A 21,731-nucleotide genomic window follows, 5' to 3' on the forward strand; every position below is an offset into this window, starting at 1 on the left:
CAGCGGTTTTGCCATCCACAGAGCTTCATGTGCCAATCAAACATCTTTCTTTTTCTCCCAAGGAAATAAGCCCTAATGGGCACACAGCACTTTCTGATGACCTCGTATCTGGAATGAAGCCCGGAGCATGCCTCTGATGAGAGGTGGTAGGAGAACAAAAACGCAGTTTGCATCCAAATATGGTCAGAAAGACAAAAATGCAGCATTCTCACAACTCTACTTGTCCCGACTTCTGCCAGAGAACCCAATGTGCAGCTGCCTCCCAAGGCACAAGTGACCTATCCAGTCTAAGATGTGGCAATTGAGAAGGGGTAGATGAGTTCAGTTTGCTTGATTTTTCCTGTTTAACATTTTAGTGGGGTTTTATTGTTATCATGGGGCTTCACAGGTGGCTCAGTGGTAAAGAATCCACCTGCCAAAGCAGGAGAGGCAGATTTGATCCCTGGGTTAGGAAGATCCCCTGGAGAAGGAAATGGTAACCCGCCCCAGTATACTTGCCTGGAGAACCCCATGGACAGAGGAGCCTGTCGGGCCACAATCCATGGAGTCACAAAGAGTCAGACACAACTCAGTGACTAAACAACAACAACTCTGCTTTCAGGACATCACAGGTGCCCACTGACTGAAGTCCCCCACAGCAGTGTGAGGCGGGAGGCTCAGTCTCACACGTTAAGGCTCCTTTAGTAACCACAAAAGAATTCTCAGGCTTTCATAATGACATGTGTATGTGATGATACAAAGACAGGTCTCCCATCTCTCCCTACCCAACTAGTTGTCTTAAGAGACTTATCTCTTTTCAAGGGCTCTGTAAACAAAAAGAAATTCAAACTGTCTCCATGAATTCTAGACAGCATGTTTAAAAACCTGCAGTCCTCTGCGAAGCTTAAACATAAATTTACCTATACATGAAAAATAAAGTAACAGGTTTTTTTAACAATTAGGTTCCAATTCAATTCCATAGTCTTTATTTTTCAAATGTGGTCCATAAATGAAATCCAACCGAGTCATTTAAGCGTGTGATTTATAGGGAAAGTAGAGAGAAAACTGTGACAGTTGACCAAAGAGAAGAAGCTCGTGGGCAACTCACAAGCAGTTTTCAAATACATTATTTCCAAACACACTGTCTGCGCTGCCACAACGGCTCCGCTACTGAAAAGAATCATTCAGAAGCTGCTAAAATCATTTGGTAGCTCCGAAACTTGCTCAAAGACCATAAACCAGCTTTCCAACTGGCTGTAAATAACATTAAACACAACAACTTTCCCTCGTAAATACTGCAGCAGATTCTGCTAATGCCAAAGCCCAGAAGATGACTCTGAAAGCCAGCATTTAGCACCATTAATACTGATTTACAAGCTCAGACACAGGATTTCCATAAACAACATGAGTTAAGAGATTATTTCTCCTCCTCTGCACTCTGATTTTCTTTTGAATAACTGCAGGATGAATTCAGGGGAATAAATTACATTTAAAAAAAAAAAAAAACCCACACACATGACTGTTTTAAGTCTGGTTTCTTTAGATACAGGCCAGAGTCAACATCGTGATGTGGCTTCAACTGTCGAAGCCAACTGGCTATACAGAATCGTTGGTTGTTGTGAAAAGAATAATCTGTACAGTGGCAACTGATGCTGGGGAAGACAGAGGGCAGCAGCAGAAGGGGGTGACAGAGGGTGCGGTGGTCGGATGGATCGCCAACTCGACGGACATGAGTTTGAGCAAGCTCTGGGAGCTGGTGAGGGACAGGGCGCCTGGAGCGCTACGGTCCACGGGGTCGCCAAAAGTCGGACACGACTGGACGACTGAACGACCACCACAAGCAGCAAATGCGAAAAGCCGAGCTCAGGGCGGCTTACCCGCAGGATCTCCCTGGAGATGTAGGCTATCCAGTCTTCCTTTAGCGTGTTGCCCTTGGTGTTCTTGACGAGGTCTGTGATGGATCCAGCCCCACAGAACTCCATAACGAGCTGGAGAAGACAAGACACGGATAAGTCCCGCCGGTGGTCAGAGCATCACAGGCGTCAGCACCCTCCCTGGGCAGCCAGGGGCGGTCTAACTCCGCCCTTTTCCTAAAGGTCTGGGCACGTGATCACTGTGGAGGCACCAAACTTCTGAGCGCGTATTCCACCACCCCACCTCCTGGGCACGCACACGGGTCCAGGACAGTGGGGTCCTCACTCCACAGCACAGCCCGGGCTGAGGCACAGGTGGGCCGTCTGTCCTTAGCCAACGCCCAGTCATCAGAAACCTGACCCAGATACTCCCCAACAGGCGTCTCACTTGCCAGCGTCAGAAATGTTCTACTTTCCACAACGCTGTGATTCTCCAACTATTTTATGTTAACTGGGGTTAGTACAAAAGAGGAGGACTAATTTTAAGCAGCACAGAACTTTTCACAAGACACTCTTTACAACACTTAAATGTTTGAACAATATGAACAAAGTGTAAAATATTCAGAAAATGAACTGAACTATTCTAAAATCTTAACCATGTTTAGATACGGGGAATAGAAATAAAGGTAATTTTTTTCCCTTTTACTTTCCTAACTTTGCAAATATTCTACAATGACTTTAAAAGAAAAAAATCAGGAGAGTATTCATCTATCTTCCCGCTCTGTAAGTCCAGTATTTTTGGCAGAACTAACGTGATCACTACAGAGCCAGCACTATCTCAGTGTCATCATCTTGAAACGTGTTCAAGAGGTAAGGCTGAACATGTATAAACTCCACAGATTTACCTGAAATCCGCTGCTCTTAGTAAATTACAGAGCGAAGTTTATTGTCTTGCAGTTTGCCTCTCACTCCCACGGAAGTAAAGAAAATGCATGTTGCTGAGATTCTATACTCATGTCCATAAAGCTTTTATCACATTGCTTTTGATTTCAAGCTCCTAACTTCCTTGCTATTTTGCGTGTTTCCCCTCTCTCTCACTGTGACACCTTATTCCCAAAACACAAACTCTTTTCCCTGCAATGTGAAATCAACACCAAAATAAACATTCAGGATACCTTCCACTGAGAAGTCCAGAGAAGATACCAGACTTTACCCTTTTTCTTTGCTTTTCTCTCCCCTTCCTCTGGAAGGTTCTTAATGCCCTTCTAGTACAACCAAAAAGGAAACCCCACAAAACACGCAGGAGACGCTTGCTTACCCAAAGCTGGTCATCGTGTCCTGGGGGGCTCTTTTTAATGAAAGCACCATAATACGTTGCAATATTTCTATGATGAGAATATTTCTTCAGCATATTTATCTCCAGTTTGATTTCCTCCTCTTCATCCTTAAGAAAAAAATAAAACATGCGGTGTCTGAATGATATGCATGACTGGACTTCCTCCACACGCAGGTCATCAGAGGGTCCCGGCCCCTCCAGCAAGGGAGGCAGTTACTGTGACCTTTGCCAAGAACTGGGGGCTCACCCTCTGCAATGTGATCCCAAGCTCAGCAAACAAGACAACAAGAACAGAAGGCAAAGATGAACAGGCAGCAGAGGGCATGTGCAGACCAGGCTCTTTCGCTGACCACATGCCCCAGGCAGCCCATTCCACTTCTCTGAGCCGCAAGTTGCTCACCTGTTATAACGGGAGGAAAGGGGGGAACAACTGGCCAATACTATTTCAATCAATTACCAGGAAGGGCTGTTTCTTTTCTAGAGAACACCTGTGAGTATAAACTGTCCGGAGCATTTAAGATGGAGGAGGTTCACCTCTGACAGCCTCTCACAGGAGCATCCCCGGGGTCGGGGCCACAGGTGGGGGCTGAGCCCAGCCCAGGAGCCCTTCAGTCTTGAACAGGGGGCTCCTCCAAGAGATCAGGCCAGGCAGGGGGCCCAGAGACAAACACTACTGGGTGCTGGCAGGTTGTCCTGGACTGGGCTCACTCCCTGGCCTCTCACTTTACTGAGATGAGATGAGCAGGGCAAGGAACGAAGAGCCTGTGAGGGACAATCAGAGCGGGTACGAAGGAGACAGGTGGTAACATGGGTCTGGAAAAATAAAGACAAGTTACTCCTGTGAGTGTACCAAGGTCCCCGCTTCCTACACACACACACAGACAAGTTACTCCTGTGAGTGTACCAAGGTCCCCGCTTCCTACACACACACACAGACAAGTTACTCCTGTGAGTGTACCAAGGTCCCCGCTTCCTACACACACACGCAGACAAGTTACTCCTGTGAGTGTACCAAGGTCCCCACTTCCTACACACACACACACACACACACACAGAGACAAGTTACTCCTGTGAGTGTACCAAGGTCCCCGCTTCCTACACACACACACACACACACACACACACACACACAAAGACAAGTTACTTCTGTGAGTGTACCAAGGTCCCCACTTCCTACACACACACACACACACACACGAGACCTACTGGTGCAGCCAAGCATCTCCAAGAACCTTCCATACAGCCTCACAGAACGAACCTAAGTTTGGTTCACTAACACTGTTCTTTAAGATAAAAGACGCTGGAACTCTTCACTGCGACCCATCTATCTTGGGAGGCCCTGCACAGCATAGCTCAACGCTTCACTGAGTTATGCCAGCCTCCTCCCCATGATAAGGCTGTGATCCATGAATGGGGAACAATTAAGATATTAACCATGGGACCAAATGAAAAAGAAAGTGAACTTGCCATTGTTCATTACTGCTTATAAACCAAATACACACCAGAACATACAATCATCATCCACCAGTGATTCTCACAGTGGTGGCTTGCAGCTCGGTCTGGAGATGTAACTGTGAGGATACTACAGCGCACTGCTGATGGGCACAGCTGTCACGGGACTTTGACAGATGAGGCCCGTGAACGTGGCGCAGAGCACAAGTGCAGTCCAGACACTGGGCTGTGTGGTAATTCTCATTGAAACCTCATGCATATGCAAATCATACCAAATGGATGATTTAAACATGTCATGGACTAAGCAAGGCTTCCCTGGTGCCTCAGACAGTAAAGAATTTGCCTGCAATGCAGGAGACCCAGGTTCGATCCCTGGGTTGGGAAGACCCCCCTGGAGAAGGGAATGGCAACCCACTCCAGTACTCTTGCCTGCGACAGAGGAGCCTGGTGGGCTACAGTTACAAAGAGTCGGACTGACTGAGCAAGAAAACACCATCCTGTGACTGGTTTCGATATGTTTCTTTCTAGTGACTGCACAAAGCACTGTCTTCTATCTCGTTCACCTCTCTGCATAAGAACAACTGAGACCTCCAGTGGCACCTGAAGTTTGCCGAGACCACCAAGTTAAAACCCCAACACATCTTACGTGCTTAGAAATCCTTACAGACATGAGTTCAGTACTGTCTGTGGGTGTGAACAGCACTCAATATACAGACAGGTCACACTGCTGGCGGACCCTCACACAGAACGCATCTCCCTGAACCTAAGATGCAGCTAGGCAGCCACTCCATCACATATCATAACGAAACTATGATTCACGACCAACTGTAAGACATACAATCACAGGTCTGAAACGGGGCTGCAAGCTAGAAATGATGACATATGACGTAAGAACAGCTTCAGCGCAGTTTGGGAACAGCTTTTCTAATAGGACTGAAACAGCCAAATGTTTTCTGACATAGAGTAATCAGATCAACGTCACTTGCCAGAGTATTTCTGGGTCTTCAGTAGTCAAATCATGGAAGCCAGATGAAACGGGTGTTCAGAGGAAGGCATACTGTCCTCTCAAACCACCATTTTAGGATAAGAATTGTATATTCTTTGAACCATCCCTTCTCTGGCTTCTCTGGCTTTAAAATAGAAGGTTACTGCACAGTTTATAAAATAAAAAGGCGTTTAGCACCACTAATTGTCAGGCACTGTCTAAGCGTCAGAAATGTGGTGTCTCTCAACAGCTTTGAGACAGGTACATCTGGGACCCTCATCACAACGTGTGTGTGTGTGCATGTGTGTGTGTGTGTGCACGCGTGCTCAGTGAAGGCTGACTCTTTACGACCCCATGGACTGTATCCCAGCAGGCTCCTCTGCCCATGGGATTTTAGGCAAGGATACTGGAGTGGGCTGCCATTTCCTCCTCCAGGGGACCTTCCCAATGCGAGCATCGAACCCACATCTCCTGTGTCTACTGCATTTGCAGGCGGGTTCCTTACCGCTGCACCATCTGGGAAGCCAATGCTTTCAATACGGTGTTTTTAAATGTATGAGTCTTTAGGATAATAATGAACCAACATGGGAGTTCAGATCTCCCATCGGTCATTAGTTAAATACAGGTTTGGTGGTCTCGCCCCAGTCTATATTTACACATATCACCACCACAAACACACACCTCACTTTGCCAGAGAAGATACACTGAAAACAAACTCCAAGCAGGCTAACAATTTCTAAACCAATAACCCCACATTTGCAAAGAAAGGGGAACCGGCAAGTAACCCGGCCAAGTCCTAGCTCGTCCCTAGGGGGGCCACAGTAATGCATAGATGAAAAAAAAAAAAAAAAAAAAAAAAAACGAAGTGTCACTTGAGAGAGGAGAGGCGACATGTGGGGAAGAAAGGGAAGACCCACTCCTGGCCTCCTCCAGGGACCAAGCAGCTGCCAGACCCGCCCCGCTTCCCCTGTGATCTCAGGCAGCTGGTGCCAAGTAGAATTTTGGACTCTCCCACTGAGAGCAAGCTCCCACAGAAAAGGCCTTTGTCTCAGCTGGGCTGAGGCTGGGGAGGAGTTTCCCATTGCCTTTCTTGGCTACTGGAGGACATCTGAGCATCACGGTCATCTTTAAAAGCAGCCAGGGGTTTGGGAGTCACCTGACAAGTCCTGTCCGCCCCCCGTCTGAGCGTGGAGCAGGGCAGAGGACTAGCGGGGTTTTTCAATGACTCCTTAAAACGCTTGGACTCTGAGCATACATGCAGCAAAATGCTGTTTAAACTCTTGCAGCCTGAATTCTGTCTCCTTCCACTGACGGCAGTAACTATGGAGAGACAGAAGTGGACCTCGGCTGACTGGGAGGGTCCAGGAGGGCTGGGAGTGTTCTCCCAGCACACCCCTTACAGAAAGAAGCCCACTCAGTGACAGCTGAACAACAGAAAACAGGGAGGCAATTCACCATTCACTCTCGTTACTAGATGGAGAGAATCGTAACAGAATGGCATATGAAAATATCTCTAGCAGATTTCACCACTGAAGTGTATAAACACACATATACTTAAAATGAAAATATCCATTAAAAAAAACAGCTTACAAGTTTGTTTTAGTTAACCACCAACAAACCCTTCTTCATGAGACTGTTAACTGGTAAAGAAATGAGAAAAGATCACCTTTGACTTGCAAATTAAGTGGTAAAGAAATGAGAAAAGATCACCTTTGACTTGCAAATCCCAGTGACATCTGAGAATATTACTCAGTACCACAGCAAGGTGAATGAACCAAAGTTAACTTGTCTGACTCAGATACACAAAAAGTCCTACAACTTAAATTCACTGGTAATTCAACCAGACAGAGGCGAACACAACTCTGCAGGGAAGATTCTCGGGCAGAAGGAAGGTACAGAATCTAGTCAGAGGAAGGAAGGACACGTCCTTTAAAATGAATCAGCATCCATCTCCCAAGATCCATCGGTTCCAAGATAAAAGCCCCAACAGAAAAAGACCAAGTGAGCACGCGCTATGTGCTAAGTTGTTTCAGTTGTGTCCGACTCTTTGTGATCCCACGGACTATAGCCCCCCAGGTTCTCCTGTCCATGGAATTCTCCAGGCAAAAATACTGGAGGAAAAATACATTTCCTCCTCCAGAGGACCTCCCTGACCCAGGGATCAAACCAGAATCTCTTATATCTCCTGCACCAGCAGGTGGATTCTTTACCACCGCATCACCAGGGAAGCGGAAGTCACATCCACACCTTCCACAACTATCTAAAGGAAAAAACCCAGTGATCCTCAGACATCTTCCCTAAGCATTCACCCCAAAAATGCACAGGAGCTGCTAAGAAACGAGACACAGCAGACCTTCTGAGACTGGAACCAAAGAAAATCCACTCCAACTGGCCACCGTCTGCACTGCTACTTCACCACCTGTTTTACCAAAATGTCCATTTCTTAAACTTAGAACAAGGAAAAGCTCAGCAGGTCTCCATCAGCACTGGACTAAGTGATTTATAGGCAAAAACTCAGTGAGACGATGGTAGTCTGATTCCACCAGAATCTTCAAGTCTGCACAGAAAACCATCTCGGGCTCTTGAATCACTCACATCTTCTACACCAAGTAAGTACCAATAATACCCTTGGCGTTACTCCATCGTACGCAGAATAATTTTCACAGCATCACAGGAGAAGGTAACTGCATGCTCAGACCAGATGTGTCTGTGTTGGTGCTGCCAAGCACACATGGAAATCCCACAGCTGTGTCCATCGATCAGACATGATGTCACAGCTCCACTTGGAGACTGCCTGGCAGCCAGCATCCCCCTCCCATGCGAGCGAAGCAGCAGATGCTGGAAACGGTACAGTAACAAACGCTGGGACTGGGCCGCGGCAGCAATGCGATGGATGGGAGATTCAAGTCAAGTGTCAACAGAGATACACAGTCTACCAGTGGCTTCAAACAGTACATACGTTTCAGTCAGGCTTTTTAAAGTCTTACGCTGCTTCCTTTCCCTAACTCCACTGTTCCTTAAGCTCAGACGAGTTATGATAATAAAGATGATGGCAAACCTTGTTATTTAAGGAGCGTCTGTGTCAAGGAAAATACATTAAGTCATCAGAATGTGCAGTGGTGATTAGTGCCCGCTTTTCAAGATCTTATTAAAAACAAATAAAAGAAGTGCTTCTCGTCACATGGTCTCATGAAGTCACTTAAGGTGGCCTGTTCTGCAGGAGCTCAAGATCTAAAGGACACACTGTCCACATACAATTCATGGACAGAAGTGATCACTGTGTTGTTCAGTCGCTGAGCTGTGTCCCAACTCTTCCGTGACCCCACGGTCTGTAGCCCGCCAGGCTCCTCTGACCATGGGATTTCCCAGGTAAGCATACTGGAGTGGGTTGCCATTTCTTCCTGAGCCAGGGACTGAGTCTCTTGCACTGGCAGGTGGGTTCTTTACCACTGTTCACTTAAATTCACCCAATCTCAACTGATCCAACTTAAAGAGATGCAATTGTGATCATTTTCATTACAGGAAGTAGGGACCTTGGTAGTGTAGACGACTTTATCTTGTTTCTGAGGGTCATTGCATCAGATTCATCACTGATTATGATCATTTAAAATACAGAAGGAATAAAGAAAATGCTAAAAGGTAATGAGTGTTCTGATTACATCACTGTAAAGTGTAAACACACACTAGGAACAAGGTTACAGGTAGGTTGGTGGTGTGCGTTATTTTAAAACAGCCCTATTATCAATCAGAAAGGACGAAGAGGGCTGAGAAGGTCTCCCCGCAAGGTGTCTTGAGGACCATGGGGGAGAGGAGAGCAGTGAAGCAACAGGCAAGAACCTAGGCTGGCCTGGAACCCAAGCTCACAGAGTCAGCAGAAAAGTGACCGGTGGCTCTAAAAGAATGAACAGTCAACAGCGGTGTGACATTGAGACACCCCAGGAGCGCTGGGTAGGAAGTTCCTGGTGAAGACCAGTGGCTGCAGGGACGTTCAACGCCAAGGAAGACAGGATTTTTGAGAGAAGTTCCTGCAGAACACTGGGTCTCCAGTCATCAGAAGTGAGCGATATTCCTGATTTTTCTCTGGACTCTTGCAGTGAAACAGATAAGATTAAATCAGAAAAGAAACAATCATGTCCCAAACATAAGAAATTAAAAAGCCAAGGTCTGATTCCCTAGGACAGGCACCTGAGCATCTCTTCTCGGTTCAAGGAGAAGCTCCTCCACCTGGTAGATTTCCTTCTGTGTCTGCAGCAATTTCAGTTCAGCGCCTGCTACTTGCACGCAAGACTCTGTGAGGCTGCACGGCCAGCTTGACACCCATGGGTGAGCCTGCACTCTCAGAAGCCAGTGGGACGTCAAAGAGTATGATGAGAGCAGGGAGGGTAAGTTACCACTACCTGCAGAGGCGCGAATGGCTCCCACAAACGTAAGGTGATGTCAAAGAAGCAGACACAGTGCGAGCCTATGACTCTTTTTACATTGACCACAAACACAAGCAAAAATAATCATGTTAGAAGTCGGGCGAGTGGTTCCTCCCAGGGAAGTGGATGGTAACTGGAGGGACTGCCAGGCACATTCCTGGGCTGCTACCAATGCTCTGTTTTTTCACTTAGCTGCTGACTCGTAGGTGGGGTGAGCTCAGTTTTTGGAAATGTCCTGGGTTTGTCACTTGTGCAGTTTTCTGTGTGCATGTCACACTACACAGAGAGGCAAGCAGACACAGCTGTCCTTGCGAAGTGGCCGCTCCCAAGCCTCTCCACGTTGTGGCCACAACACAGCACATTAAAGAGAAAAACACCAGGCCCGAGAAGGTCTGGATGTAAGAGAAACAAGAGCAGAGAAGAAACAGCCCAGGGCTCCCGGGCCGGGAGAGATCGCCCAGCCTCCAGAGGCCCCAGACACCACAGAGACCACGAAAGCGCGGACACAGGGGCAGCTGCCCCGCAGAGGCCTGTGAGCCCAGCCGCCCTGAGCTGGCACCCGGGGCCTGGACTGGGAGGGTGCCCAGCACCCCAGGTGGAGACGAGCAGCTGCCTGTTCCTTGGCTGTCTGAGCAAACAGAGGGGTTTATGCTGAACACCCACCTCCCAGCGGGGAGACTGAAACTTGGGAGACATGCTAGGCAGATGGTGCTTATATGACCAGCTCCAAATAAAACCCCAGGCACTGAGTGTCCAAGGAGCTTCCCTGGTGGACAGCGCTGCCCGCGTGGTAGGCCTTCTCACTGCTGGAGGAGTTAAGCTTGTCTTCCATGATGACTTCAGGGGGCCAGGACTCCTGGAAGTCTGTGCCTGGATTTCTTCGGACTCCACCCCACACACCTCTGAGCTCTGCTGACTCTGTCTCATGTCCTTCCCTGGTTGTGAATCGCAGCTGAGGCCAGTTACAGGCCGACTCCCGAGTCCTCCTAGAGAGCCATTAAGCCTGAGGATGATCTTGAAGGCCTCTCCAATGCACATATGTAGTTTTTTTAATGTAACTTTTTATTTTCTATCACAGCATAACCAATTATTTTGGCCAATATTTTAGCCACCTCATGCAAACAGGAGAAGACTGATGCTGGGAAAGACAGAAGGCAAGAGGAGAAGAGGGCGGCAGAGGATGAGATGGTTGGATGGCATCACGGACTCAATGGACATGAATTTATCTGAGCAAATTTCGGGAGATCGTGAAGGACAGGGAAGCCTGGCGTGCTGTAGTCCGTGGGGTCGTAGAGAGTCAGACAGGACTTAGCGACTGAACAACAGAGCTGATTAACAATGCTGCGACAGTTTCAGGTGGACATCAACAGGACCCCGCCATACATATATTAATACACGCATCCATTCTTCCCCCAAACTCCTCTACCATCCAGGCTACCAGCTAAGGCTGAGCAGAGGCCCATGCCGATGAATATCTTTTTTAAGTAAGTTTGCTAGGAATGGAGGCAAGAAGGGAAGTGTAGAGATGAGAAGTAGAATTTTGCATTTACAGCCCTCAAGTAAATTTAAGAAAGAAAAGCTGGTAGGGAGGGAGGACAAGATTTTTACAGAACAGTACCCACGTTTTAAAAATAGCAATTTATGTGATTGAAAAATTGCTGGGTGTTTTTTTCTTTCAATTGAACTATTTATTTTCCTTAGAAAAATGCTTTCGATTGACAAAGTGACAAGGTAGCCGTATCCGCCTGGAGATGGTTCATCAACCATTACAAAGAGCTCCCTTTCACGGCAAGCTTTATTTTACCGGGAGCTCAAGAATAGCTCCTTCTGGAGCATAATTAATCTTTCTATTCCACCCTACCTCTGAGAAGAGCCTGCATTAAAAGACTAAGTGTTTAGTAATTGTTTAAATGAATGAATTAGTGCAACTTCATGAACAGCATTTAAAGACACAAGAACAAAAGCCCAGAAACCATGGCTGACACATTCCCTTTCCAGTCCCACTGCACCTGACCAAAATCAAGAGCGCTTTTTCTTACTTCCGTTAAGAATGGATAATAGTTTCCTTTCCCGATTTTTCTAACCCATGCAGTGATAGAAATAATACATATGAAAATAAGTGCTGTCTCCATTGTTATAAAAGGGAATATATATATATATATATGTGTGTGTGTATATATATACGCCAACACTCAAAATGCTTTTGGAAATTCTCCTTTAAAGTTGCCGGGACATTGCAGCAAAATAGAAGCTGAGCACCACCCATGTGCAGGACTCTGTGCTAGGCCTGGAAAGGCGAGGAGAACCCTGTAACAGTCGGCTTCCACAGCATTTATAGCTCAGGACGGAATAACATTAAGCACGGAACGAACATGAAGAAACTGCTCCCCAGGTAGCCATTAAAACAGCGCGAGGAGAGAACTCACAGGCGGGACCGAAGAGGTCGCCAAGGCCCAGACCGTGTGACTACCCCGGGGGCAAAGGCGCCTCCTGAGGCAGGAGGCAGATGGATGAGGAGGATGAGGATGCTGAGGACGCGGGCCACCTGCAGAGGCCAGAGAGCAGCTGTTCAGGAGGGCAGGCGGGTGTGTCAGAAGGTTTTCAGAGCAAGCAATGAGTGATGTTGTTTTATTAACTTTAATGAGGAGACGGGAACAAAGAAACCGCCATTTACATGCAAAAATTATACGCTGGCCACTGTGCATCTATTACGTCCTTTTCATTCCGACGAAAGCCTGTGAAGTAGGAATTATTATTCCATTTTACAGATGAGGAAACTGGAGCTTTATTAAATTCAACTCTGGGCTCTAGTCTGCCAAAGGACATTAACACTGCCTAAGAGTAAAAGCCAGGATATGACTATTACATAAACGTGGCTGACTTTCGACGAGGCTCATAAAGTATAAATTCACTTTGAAAAATATTTATGGGCCTCACATTTCTGTTCACAGGAAAAAGGAGAAAAGTAAATAAATCAATTTTATTAGTTCGGTGACCATTCTAAAAACAAAAGCCAGAAATGTACTCACTCTTTCTAACCACTAATAATTTTAAGAGACTCCTTTTCTTTCCTAGAGGGATGAAATTCAAGTGTGAAGGGCAGGTATTACTATTATTTATTTATGATTAATGTATAATACCTATGGTTGCTTTTAACATTTTTTATTACAAAAATATGAGAACTGTAAAAAGTGGCCATACCCCCAAGTATTTTACTACAACAAAATAGTACTACAATTTTCTTGGACAATGAAATCAATTGTTGTTGTTCAGTCACTTCGTCATGTCCAACTCTTTGCGACCCCATGGACTGCAGCACATCAGGCTTCCCTGTCCTTCACTATCTCCCAGAGTTTGCTCAAACCCATGTCCACTGAGTCAGTGATGTTATCCAACCATCTCATCCTCTGCCGCCCCCTTCTCCTCTTGCCCTCAATCTTTCCCAGCATCATAGTCTTTCCCAACGAGTTGGCTCTTCGCATCAGGTGGCCAAAGTATTAGACATTTACCATCAGTCCTTCCAATGAATATTCAGGGCTGATTTTCTTTCCAGTGAGTTGGCTCTTTGCATCAGGTGGCCAGAGTATTGGAACTTCAGCTTTAGCATCAGTTCTTCCAATGAATATCCAGGATTGATTTCCTTTAGGATGGACTGGTTGGGTCTCCTTGCAGTCGAAGGGACCCTCAAGACTCTTCTCCAGCACCACAGTTCAAAAGCATCAAATCATCTATGTGAGTCAGTGATGCCATCCAACCATCTCATCCTTTGTCGTCCCCTTCTCCTCCTGCCCTCAATCTTTCCCAGCATCAGGGTCTTTTCCAGTGAGTGAACTCTTTGCATGAGGTGGCGAAAGTATTGGAGTTTCAGCTTCAAAATGAGTCCTACCAATGAACACCGAGGACTGATCTCCTTTAGGATGGACTGGTTGGATCTCCTTGCAGTCCAAGGGACTCTCAAGACTCTTCTCCAACACCACAGTTCAAAAGCATCAATTCTTTATGCTCAAGAACTAATACTGCTCAAGAACCAATACTATGTATCTATTACGTGTTCCTCCAGTGCAGTTCAGTTCAGTGGCTCAGTCGTGTCCGACTCTTTGCGACCCCATGAATCGCAGCACGCCAGGCCTCCCTGTCCATCACCAACTCCAGGAGTTCACTCAGACTCACGTCTATCAAGTCAGTGATGCTATCCAGCCATCTCATCCTCTGTCTTCCCCTTCTTCTCCTGCCCCTAATCCCTCCCAGCATCAAAGTCTTTTCCAATGAGTCAACTCTTCGCATGAGGTGGCCAAAGTACTGGAGTTTCAGCTTTAGCATCATTCCTTCCAAAGAAATCCCAGGGTTGATCTCCTTCAGAACGGACTGGTTGGATCTCCTTGCAGTCCAAGGGACTCTCAAGAGGCTTCTCCAACACCACCGTTCAAAAGCATCAATTCTTTAGCGCTCAGCCTTCTTTGCCCACCAAAATCAGAACATCCTGTTCAACTCAAAGATTGAATGCCTACAAAACATAGTGGGTATCGCCTCTGGTTATCTGGCGCTAGGCAGACCCCAAGTACAGGACACAGAGCTATACTCTCAGAGTGAACTAGGGGATATCAGAGCACAGTGTAAAGATCAGGGTGCTATTCTGGCAAGGAGCTATGGAACTCCAGGCGAGTCAATCTCCATTCTAATCATCAAGTGCCGTCATCCGTACATAAAGTCAACCTGACAGACACAGAAGATCTGAGGTACATGGTGCATCTCGTCTTAATCTTCCTCTACTTACTTACTTACGAAATAGAGAAGAACAGAACACGAATTTCCTATTTTGTAAATCCTTAGTTACATTCTTAGAGTAAATCAATCACAGATAAAAACAAATTCTATCCCTGCCAAAAAAAAAACTAAACCTTTAAAAAAAAATCTCACCTTTATTTACATCCTCACCAGCAGTGAAGGCGCTCAGTCGTGTCTGACTCTGTTACCTTTAAAACATTTGCTATTTTTTGTTGTTTTTTAGTTGCTCAGTCGTGTCCAACTCTTTTGCGACCCCATGGACTGCAGCCCCCAGTCTCCTCTGTCCATGGGATTCTCCAGCAAGAATACTGGAGTGGGTTGCCATTTCCTTCTTCAGGGGATCTTCCCAACCCAGGGACTGAACCTACATCTTCTGCAGTGACAGGCAGTTTCTCTAACCCTGAGCCACCTGGGAAGTCCAGAAAACACATCCTCAGGGACCTATTTGTTGAGCAGTTTGGCCTTAACCCCAAGTTAACTCCATGTTTATTTTCAGGGAAAGGAGGATAGTGGCATTCAGAAGGAAGAAAAGTAAGTCTAGGGGAGGGATGGACTAGAAGGCTGGGATTAGCAGATGCCAACTATCAATGTAGAGGATGAATGTATATATGTATAACTAAGTCACTTGGCTATAAACCAGAAATTAACACAACACTACAAATCAACTACACTTACTCACAGTCCATCTATTCTTGTGGTCCCAGCCTTTGTTCCTCCATCAGATGCAAGGGAGGAGGGCATCCACGTTCCAGCTGAGCCTGGCACACCCAGTGCCTGGTACACGTCCTTAACAAATACCAGTCCACTTCATCCACTCTACACTTTATCACTGAAGATGAATTCTAGTATCTTTTTAATTCTAATAGAACTTCTTGGAAAAAAAAAAAAAGGTATCAGAAATAGTACAAAGCACCCTCTGGTTCTTTTGTAAAAGGTCCATGTTTATTTCCTCTACACCAGGTGGTGACTGCAGCCATGAAATTAAACGACGCTTACTCCTGGAAGGAAAATTATGGCCAACCTAGATAACATATTTAAAAGCAGAGATATTACTTTGCCAACAAAGGTCCATCTAGTCAATGCTATGGTTTTCTCAGTGGTCATGTATGGATCTGAGAGTTGGACTGTGAAGAAAGCTGAGCGCTGAAGAATTGATGCTTTTGAACTGTGGTGTTGGAGAAGACTCTTGAGAGTCGCTTGGACTGCAAGGAGATCCAACCAGTCCATCCTAAAGGAGATCAGTCCTGGGTGTTCACTGGAAGGACTGATGTTGAAGCTGAGACTCCAGTACTTTGGCCACCTGATGCGAAGAGCTGACTCATTTGAAAAGACCCTGATGCTGGGAAAGATTGAGGACAGGAGGAGAAGGGGATGACAGAGGATGAGATGGCTGGATGGCATCACCGACTTAATGGACATGGGTTTGGGTAGACTCCGGGAGTTGGTGATGGACAGGGAGGCCCAGCGTGCTGTGAATCATGGGGTCACAAAGAGTCGGACACGACTGAAGTGTCCATAATGGGGGTGACATCACCCTCCAAGGCTTCCCAGGTGGCGTAGTAGTAATGAAGCTGCTTGCCAATGCAGGAGCCACAAGAGATGTGGGTTTGATCCCTGGGTTGGGAATATTCCTTGGAGAAGGAAATGGCAGCCCACTCCAATATTTTTGCCTGGAGAATCCCAGACATAGGAGCCTTCAGTCTGTGGGGTGGCCAAGAGTCAGACACGACTGAGCATCTGAGCATTCCAATCACCCTCCAAGGGGATGAAAGTGGTTCCAAGGGGTGGAGGGGAGAAACCTACCACTTTATGTATAAAGCACAAGATACACACACAGTACATGAGCAGATGTATGCAGACTACAGTTTCCATTAGTGTGATTAGAAAGAAAAATCTTACGAGTCTTCTCAGGGAGGTGATTGTGCCATGAGGGCGTGATCTATCGGGAACACAGTAGGACTCAGTTCAGATGCTCAGTTTGTGTCCAAACCCATGTCCGCTGAGTCGGTGATCTCATTCTCCGTTATCCCCTTCTCCTCATGCCCTCAAACTTTCCCAGCATCAGCGTCTTTTCAAATGAGTCAGCTCTTCGCATCAGGTGGCCAAAGTATTGGAGTTGCAGCTTCAAATCAGTCCTTCCAATGAACACCCAGGACTGATCTCCCTGTAGTCCAAGGGACTCTCAAGAGTCTTCTCCAACACCACAGTGGGACTACTGGTTCTCAAAGTTACTGTCATATTTTTTAATTAAAATAAACCAAAGCTTAATCAATTTCTAATTAACTTTCAGAGCTTTTCTTCAAGGACTTGCCTTGTACCATTATCAAAATAATAACAATAAAGAGGTACAACTTGTAACCTTTATCTACAGAAGGCTAAGGAAGGAAGACAATCCAAATTAGGAAGCCGAAATCTAGTTTCAAAATCATTTAAGTTAGAAGTTACCAAGGATAAGAAAATGCCAGATAAGGAAATTCAGCATCCCACAAACTTGGCACATCAGTTTCTCTCTCAGGAGCTATGACAAACCTAGACAGGCTATTAAAAAACAGAGATATCACTTTGCCTACAAAGGTCTGTACAGTCAAAGCTATGATTTTTCCAGTAGTCATGTATGGATGTGAGAGTTGGACCATAAAGAAGGCTCAGTGCTCAAGGATAATGCTTTCGAACCTGTGGTGTTGGAGAAGACTCAGGAGAGTCCCCTGGGCTGCAAGGAGATACACCAGTTAATCCTAAAGGAAATCAACCCTGAATATTTACTGAGAGGGATGCGAAGAGATAAAGACCCTGAAGCTGGGAAAGACTGAGGGCAAGAGAAGAAGAGGGCAACAGAGGATGAGATGGTGGGATCGCATCATCAACTCAATGGACATGAGTCTGAGCAAACTCCAGGAGATGGTGAAGGCGTGCTGCAGCCCATAACGTCCCAAAGACGCGACATGACTCAGCAAACGAACAACAACAAGCTGAGAAAAAGGTGGTGGTTTGTTAAGGCATGTGAAAAACAGAAGTTAAGGGAAAAAAGAATATTTGGAGGAGCGTGCACACAGCTGTGTGAAGCTGAGAGCTGACTCTGATGCACTGACTGCTTCCCTGAGGAAGGGGACGGCCTGCGGGAGTTGCAGGTGGCGGGAAGGACCAAGAAGCAAGCTATAAGGCTGCAGTATCGAAGTGTCTTCCGAACAACAGCAGAATGGAGCGAGTCCCGGTCTGCAGCACTCTCCCCACCTCCCTCCTGTTCTCACACGTCCATCACACCGTGCTCACCTCCAGCTGAAAACTGGTAAAGCTGGGAGCCTCACAGGGCCTTGCTTGGTCTCTGGAATGAGCGTGTGTGCTCCCTCCTGCAAGAGTGTGACCGCCCCAGGAGCAAGAATTTGTTGTCTCCTCCGTGGAGCTGGCTCAAGACGATGCTCACAGTCCTGTTCCCCAGATTCGACCCACGTGGCTGACCATCAGGCCACTTCTTCTGGGTCACCTGGGTTAGTGGCTAGGCTTTACACAGCTTTAACTCTCCCATGCTCTCACTATAGGAGCATGGTGCCAAAAGTATGGAGGGCACCCACCAAATCCTGCCAACTGGCACCCTGCACCCCAGAGTGCATTGGGCCCAGTATCCTCCCAGCCTCCACGGAATATGTCTCATCACCAACACTCAGGTCGTCAGGACTAAGAAAAAACTCTGCTCTGGCTAAATCTACACTCTCTATCCACCCATCCTTTAAGGTCAGGATCATATCAGCTCTCCCAACAGCCTACTGAGAAGCCAGCATCTGAAATTGTTAATACTTTCAGAGGTTCCATAAGTTGACAATCAAGAGATCTGCGCTCTAGTCCCTGCCACCTAACTAGCCATGTGCTCCTGAGCATGAAGGTCAGTGTCTCCAAGCTGGAATCCTTCACTTGCAGGCCTGAGGGGGTGTCTCCTCTCCTAAGGGTTTTTGAACTTGAGGGTGCCTCGAATCCCCTGGAGGGCTTGTTAAAACTCTGACTGTTGGGCCCTAATCCAGCATTTTCAATGCAACAGTCTGGGGTAGAGCCTGAGACACTGTGTTTCTAACAAATTTCCAGGTGTGCTGCTGGAGAGAATTCACCACTTTAACCCCACCTGACGCCAAGGACCATGGGACCACTCCGGCCAGAAGACGGGACTGGGTGAGGTGATGAGCGGCAGGGAGACGCCCCCGCCCCCCACCTCCGCCCCCAGACAGAGCACCATTCCTTCTCTCTGCAACATAAAGCACTACACACCTCTGCGTTCTCCACATCATCACAAGATGACAGATCTCCTATGCCCAAAACAATTATTACACACACATAAGGGCACAGCGGTACTTGGGTTTAATGTGGTTCACCATCCAGACAAGCTGGCCTAAGCTTTCTAAAACTGCTTTTTGAAATATATGCCTTTTTATAGAGTTTTGACTTGCAAACCATGTAAATGATTCACACATTCGAAAATTAAATCAGAAGAAAAAGGAAACCCTATGAATGAATTAAAATAGAAACTGAAGCTAGCAGCTACACACCCGGTTGATAAACCCCACGAGGAGATGAGTATTCCTAGTAACGTCTGAATATAGCACTCTGCAAATACGAAAGTCTAAGGACAAAAACAGCTTCAAACAAATAAAACTCTACTCTGTGTTCACTGCTAAGTGTTGTAATTCTGAAATGATTTTATGTTTACTGAAAGTGAAAGCCGCTCAGTCAAGCCCAACTCTTTGTGACCCCATAGACAGGACACCAGGCTCCTCTGTCCGTGGAATTCTCTAGGCAAGAATACTGAAGTAGGTTGCCATTCTCTTCTCCAGCAGATCTATGTTTATTGGAGGATAAATTAAATAAGTAAATGTCGTGTTTTATTAGGAACTAAGAGTTTTCAGTCTAGGCAAAGAGAAAACTATAAAATACACAAGATTTTAGAAACTTAAGGCAACAATGATTCTGAAAAATATATTCCCAAGCTCTATCTACTGAGAGGGTCTAGAAGCAAAAAGGGCTTTCCTGGTGGCTCAGATGGTAAGGAATCTGCCTACAATCCAGAAGAACCATGTTAGATCCGTGGATGGAGAAAATCCCTTGGAGAAGGGAATGACTATCCCCTGGAGGAGGAAATGGCAACCCACTCCAGTACTCTTGCCTGGAGAATTCCATGGACAGAGGAGCCGGGCAGGCTAGAGTCCATGAGGTCGCAAGGAGTCGGGCACGATTAAGCAAAGACACACGGTGACACACACAGGAAAGCAGAAAACCTCTGCAGCAATGACCTCACTGAGCGTCCAGATGCTGGTTTCTGAGCACATTTCCCACTGAAAGGAACTAAGGCTCCTCAGAGGAAGGGACTTGCATTCTGGAAGATGAGCCTCAAATACCTACTTGTCCCAAAAGACAAGGAAATATTCAAAGACTACCAGGGCCGTGTCAAGGGGCTGCAGAAGGCAGTCTTTACAGAGCTCGCCTGACTAGATGTGGCATGCTTTCATTAGATAATAGTAACGGCAGCTGCAACTGATGGATACACATTAAAGAAATATTAATAAAACTGCCTACGTCCATAGCAATATCTAGAAGAAGGAAGACAAGAAAGGGTGGGGTAGGTAAGAAAGGAAACTCTTCTTTACAGACTGATGCACGCTAAGAAGCCTGGAAGATAGAATCTGAACATCAGCACTTGGCAGTCATATTAACACAGTATCTACATGTACATTACTTCCATGGACTGTAGCCAACGGCATGGGGAACTCTGCAGTCTCCTCTTCCATCAAAACGGCCTCACCAACGATCAGGATGGACATGCCCCCTGAGGTCTGCAACGGGAAGACCCAACACCACCAAGGTGTTCTTGCCAAAAACACTTATTCTACATCTAATTAAGTTTACAGGAGATATAGGAGGAGGAACAAGTTAAAGCACAACATGAGGAGACTATCAGACAAATCCAGAATGGGAGCTACTTTACCAAACACTTGGCTGGGCTCTTCCAAAAGTCAAGTTTCTCTAAAAAAAAAAAAAAAAAAAGTAGGAGGGACTGACCTAGATTAAAAGTGACTTAAGAGATAAGCTATCCAGTGTGTGTGTGTGTGCACACCATATCTTCCTTATCCATCCATCTATCAATGGATATACATACCCCACACACACACGTATACACACAATGGAATATTACTTGACCATAAAAAAGAATGAAATAATGCCATTTCCAGCAACATGGATGGACCTAGAGATTATCACACTAAGTGAAGTCAGACAGACAAAGACAAGCATCATATGATATGACTCATAGGTGAAATCTTTTTTAAAAAATGATACAAATGAACTTATTTACAAAACAGACTCCAGGACATAGAAAACAAACATATAGTTACCAAAGAGGATTGAGGGGGATGATAAATTAGATGGTGGGGAGTGACCCAAACATACTACAATACATAAAACAGCTGAACAACAAAGACTTCCTGTAGAGCACAGGGCACTATGCTCAGCATCCATAATAACCTATAATGCAGGAGAATCTGGAAAATATGTATGTATGTATGTATGTATAACTCGGGCTTCCCTTGTGGCTCAGACGGTAAAGCGTCTTGCCTATAACGCGGGAGACCCAGGTTCGATCCCTGGGTCGGGAAGTTCCCCTGGAGAAGGAAATGGCAACCCACTCCAGTATTCTTGCCTGGAAAATCCCCCACGGAGGAGCCCCATAGGCTACAGTCCATGGGGTCACAAAAAGTCTGACACAACTGAGCAACTTCACTTCACTTCGTGTGTAACTGAACCACTTTACTGTACACCTGAAATTAATACAACATTATGAGTTAACTATACTTCATTTTTTAAAAAGATATTTTAAAAAGAGGTAAGACAACCAAGTGTAATGCACAAACCTCCACTGGACCATGATTGGAAAAAAAATAGTT

The 21,731-nt window shown here is 46.1% G+C and overlaps 1 protein-coding gene across 50 annotated transcripts in view; it reads right to left on the bottom strand.

Moving 5' to 3' along the window:
- MAP4K4 (mitogen-activated protein kinase kinase kinase kinase 4) overlaps window positions 1-21,731 on the bottom strand; it is a 151,295-nt gene that overhangs the window by 51,703 nt on the left and 77,861 nt on the right. For all 50 annotated transcript variants that reach the window (XM_042246409.1, XM_012173748.4, XM_042246387.1 and 47 more), the window contains exons 4-5: window positions 3,151-3,276; window positions 1,857-1,967 (exon numbers count right to left, since the gene is read on the bottom strand). In XM_042246409.1, the coding sequence (XP_042102343.1) occupies window positions 1,857-1,967; window positions 3,151-3,276 (237 nt within the window). The remainder of the gene's footprint in view (window positions 1-1,856; window positions 1,968-3,150; window positions 3,277-21,731) is intronic.

The sequence above is a fragment of the Ovis aries genome, chromosome 3, assembly GCF_016772045.2.
Source record: "Ovis aries strain OAR_USU_Benz2616 breed Rambouillet chromosome 3, ARS-UI_Ramb_v3.0, whole genome shotgun sequence".
NCBI classification, from domain to species: Eukaryota; Metazoa; Chordata; class Mammalia; order Artiodactyla; family Bovidae; genus Ovis; species Ovis aries.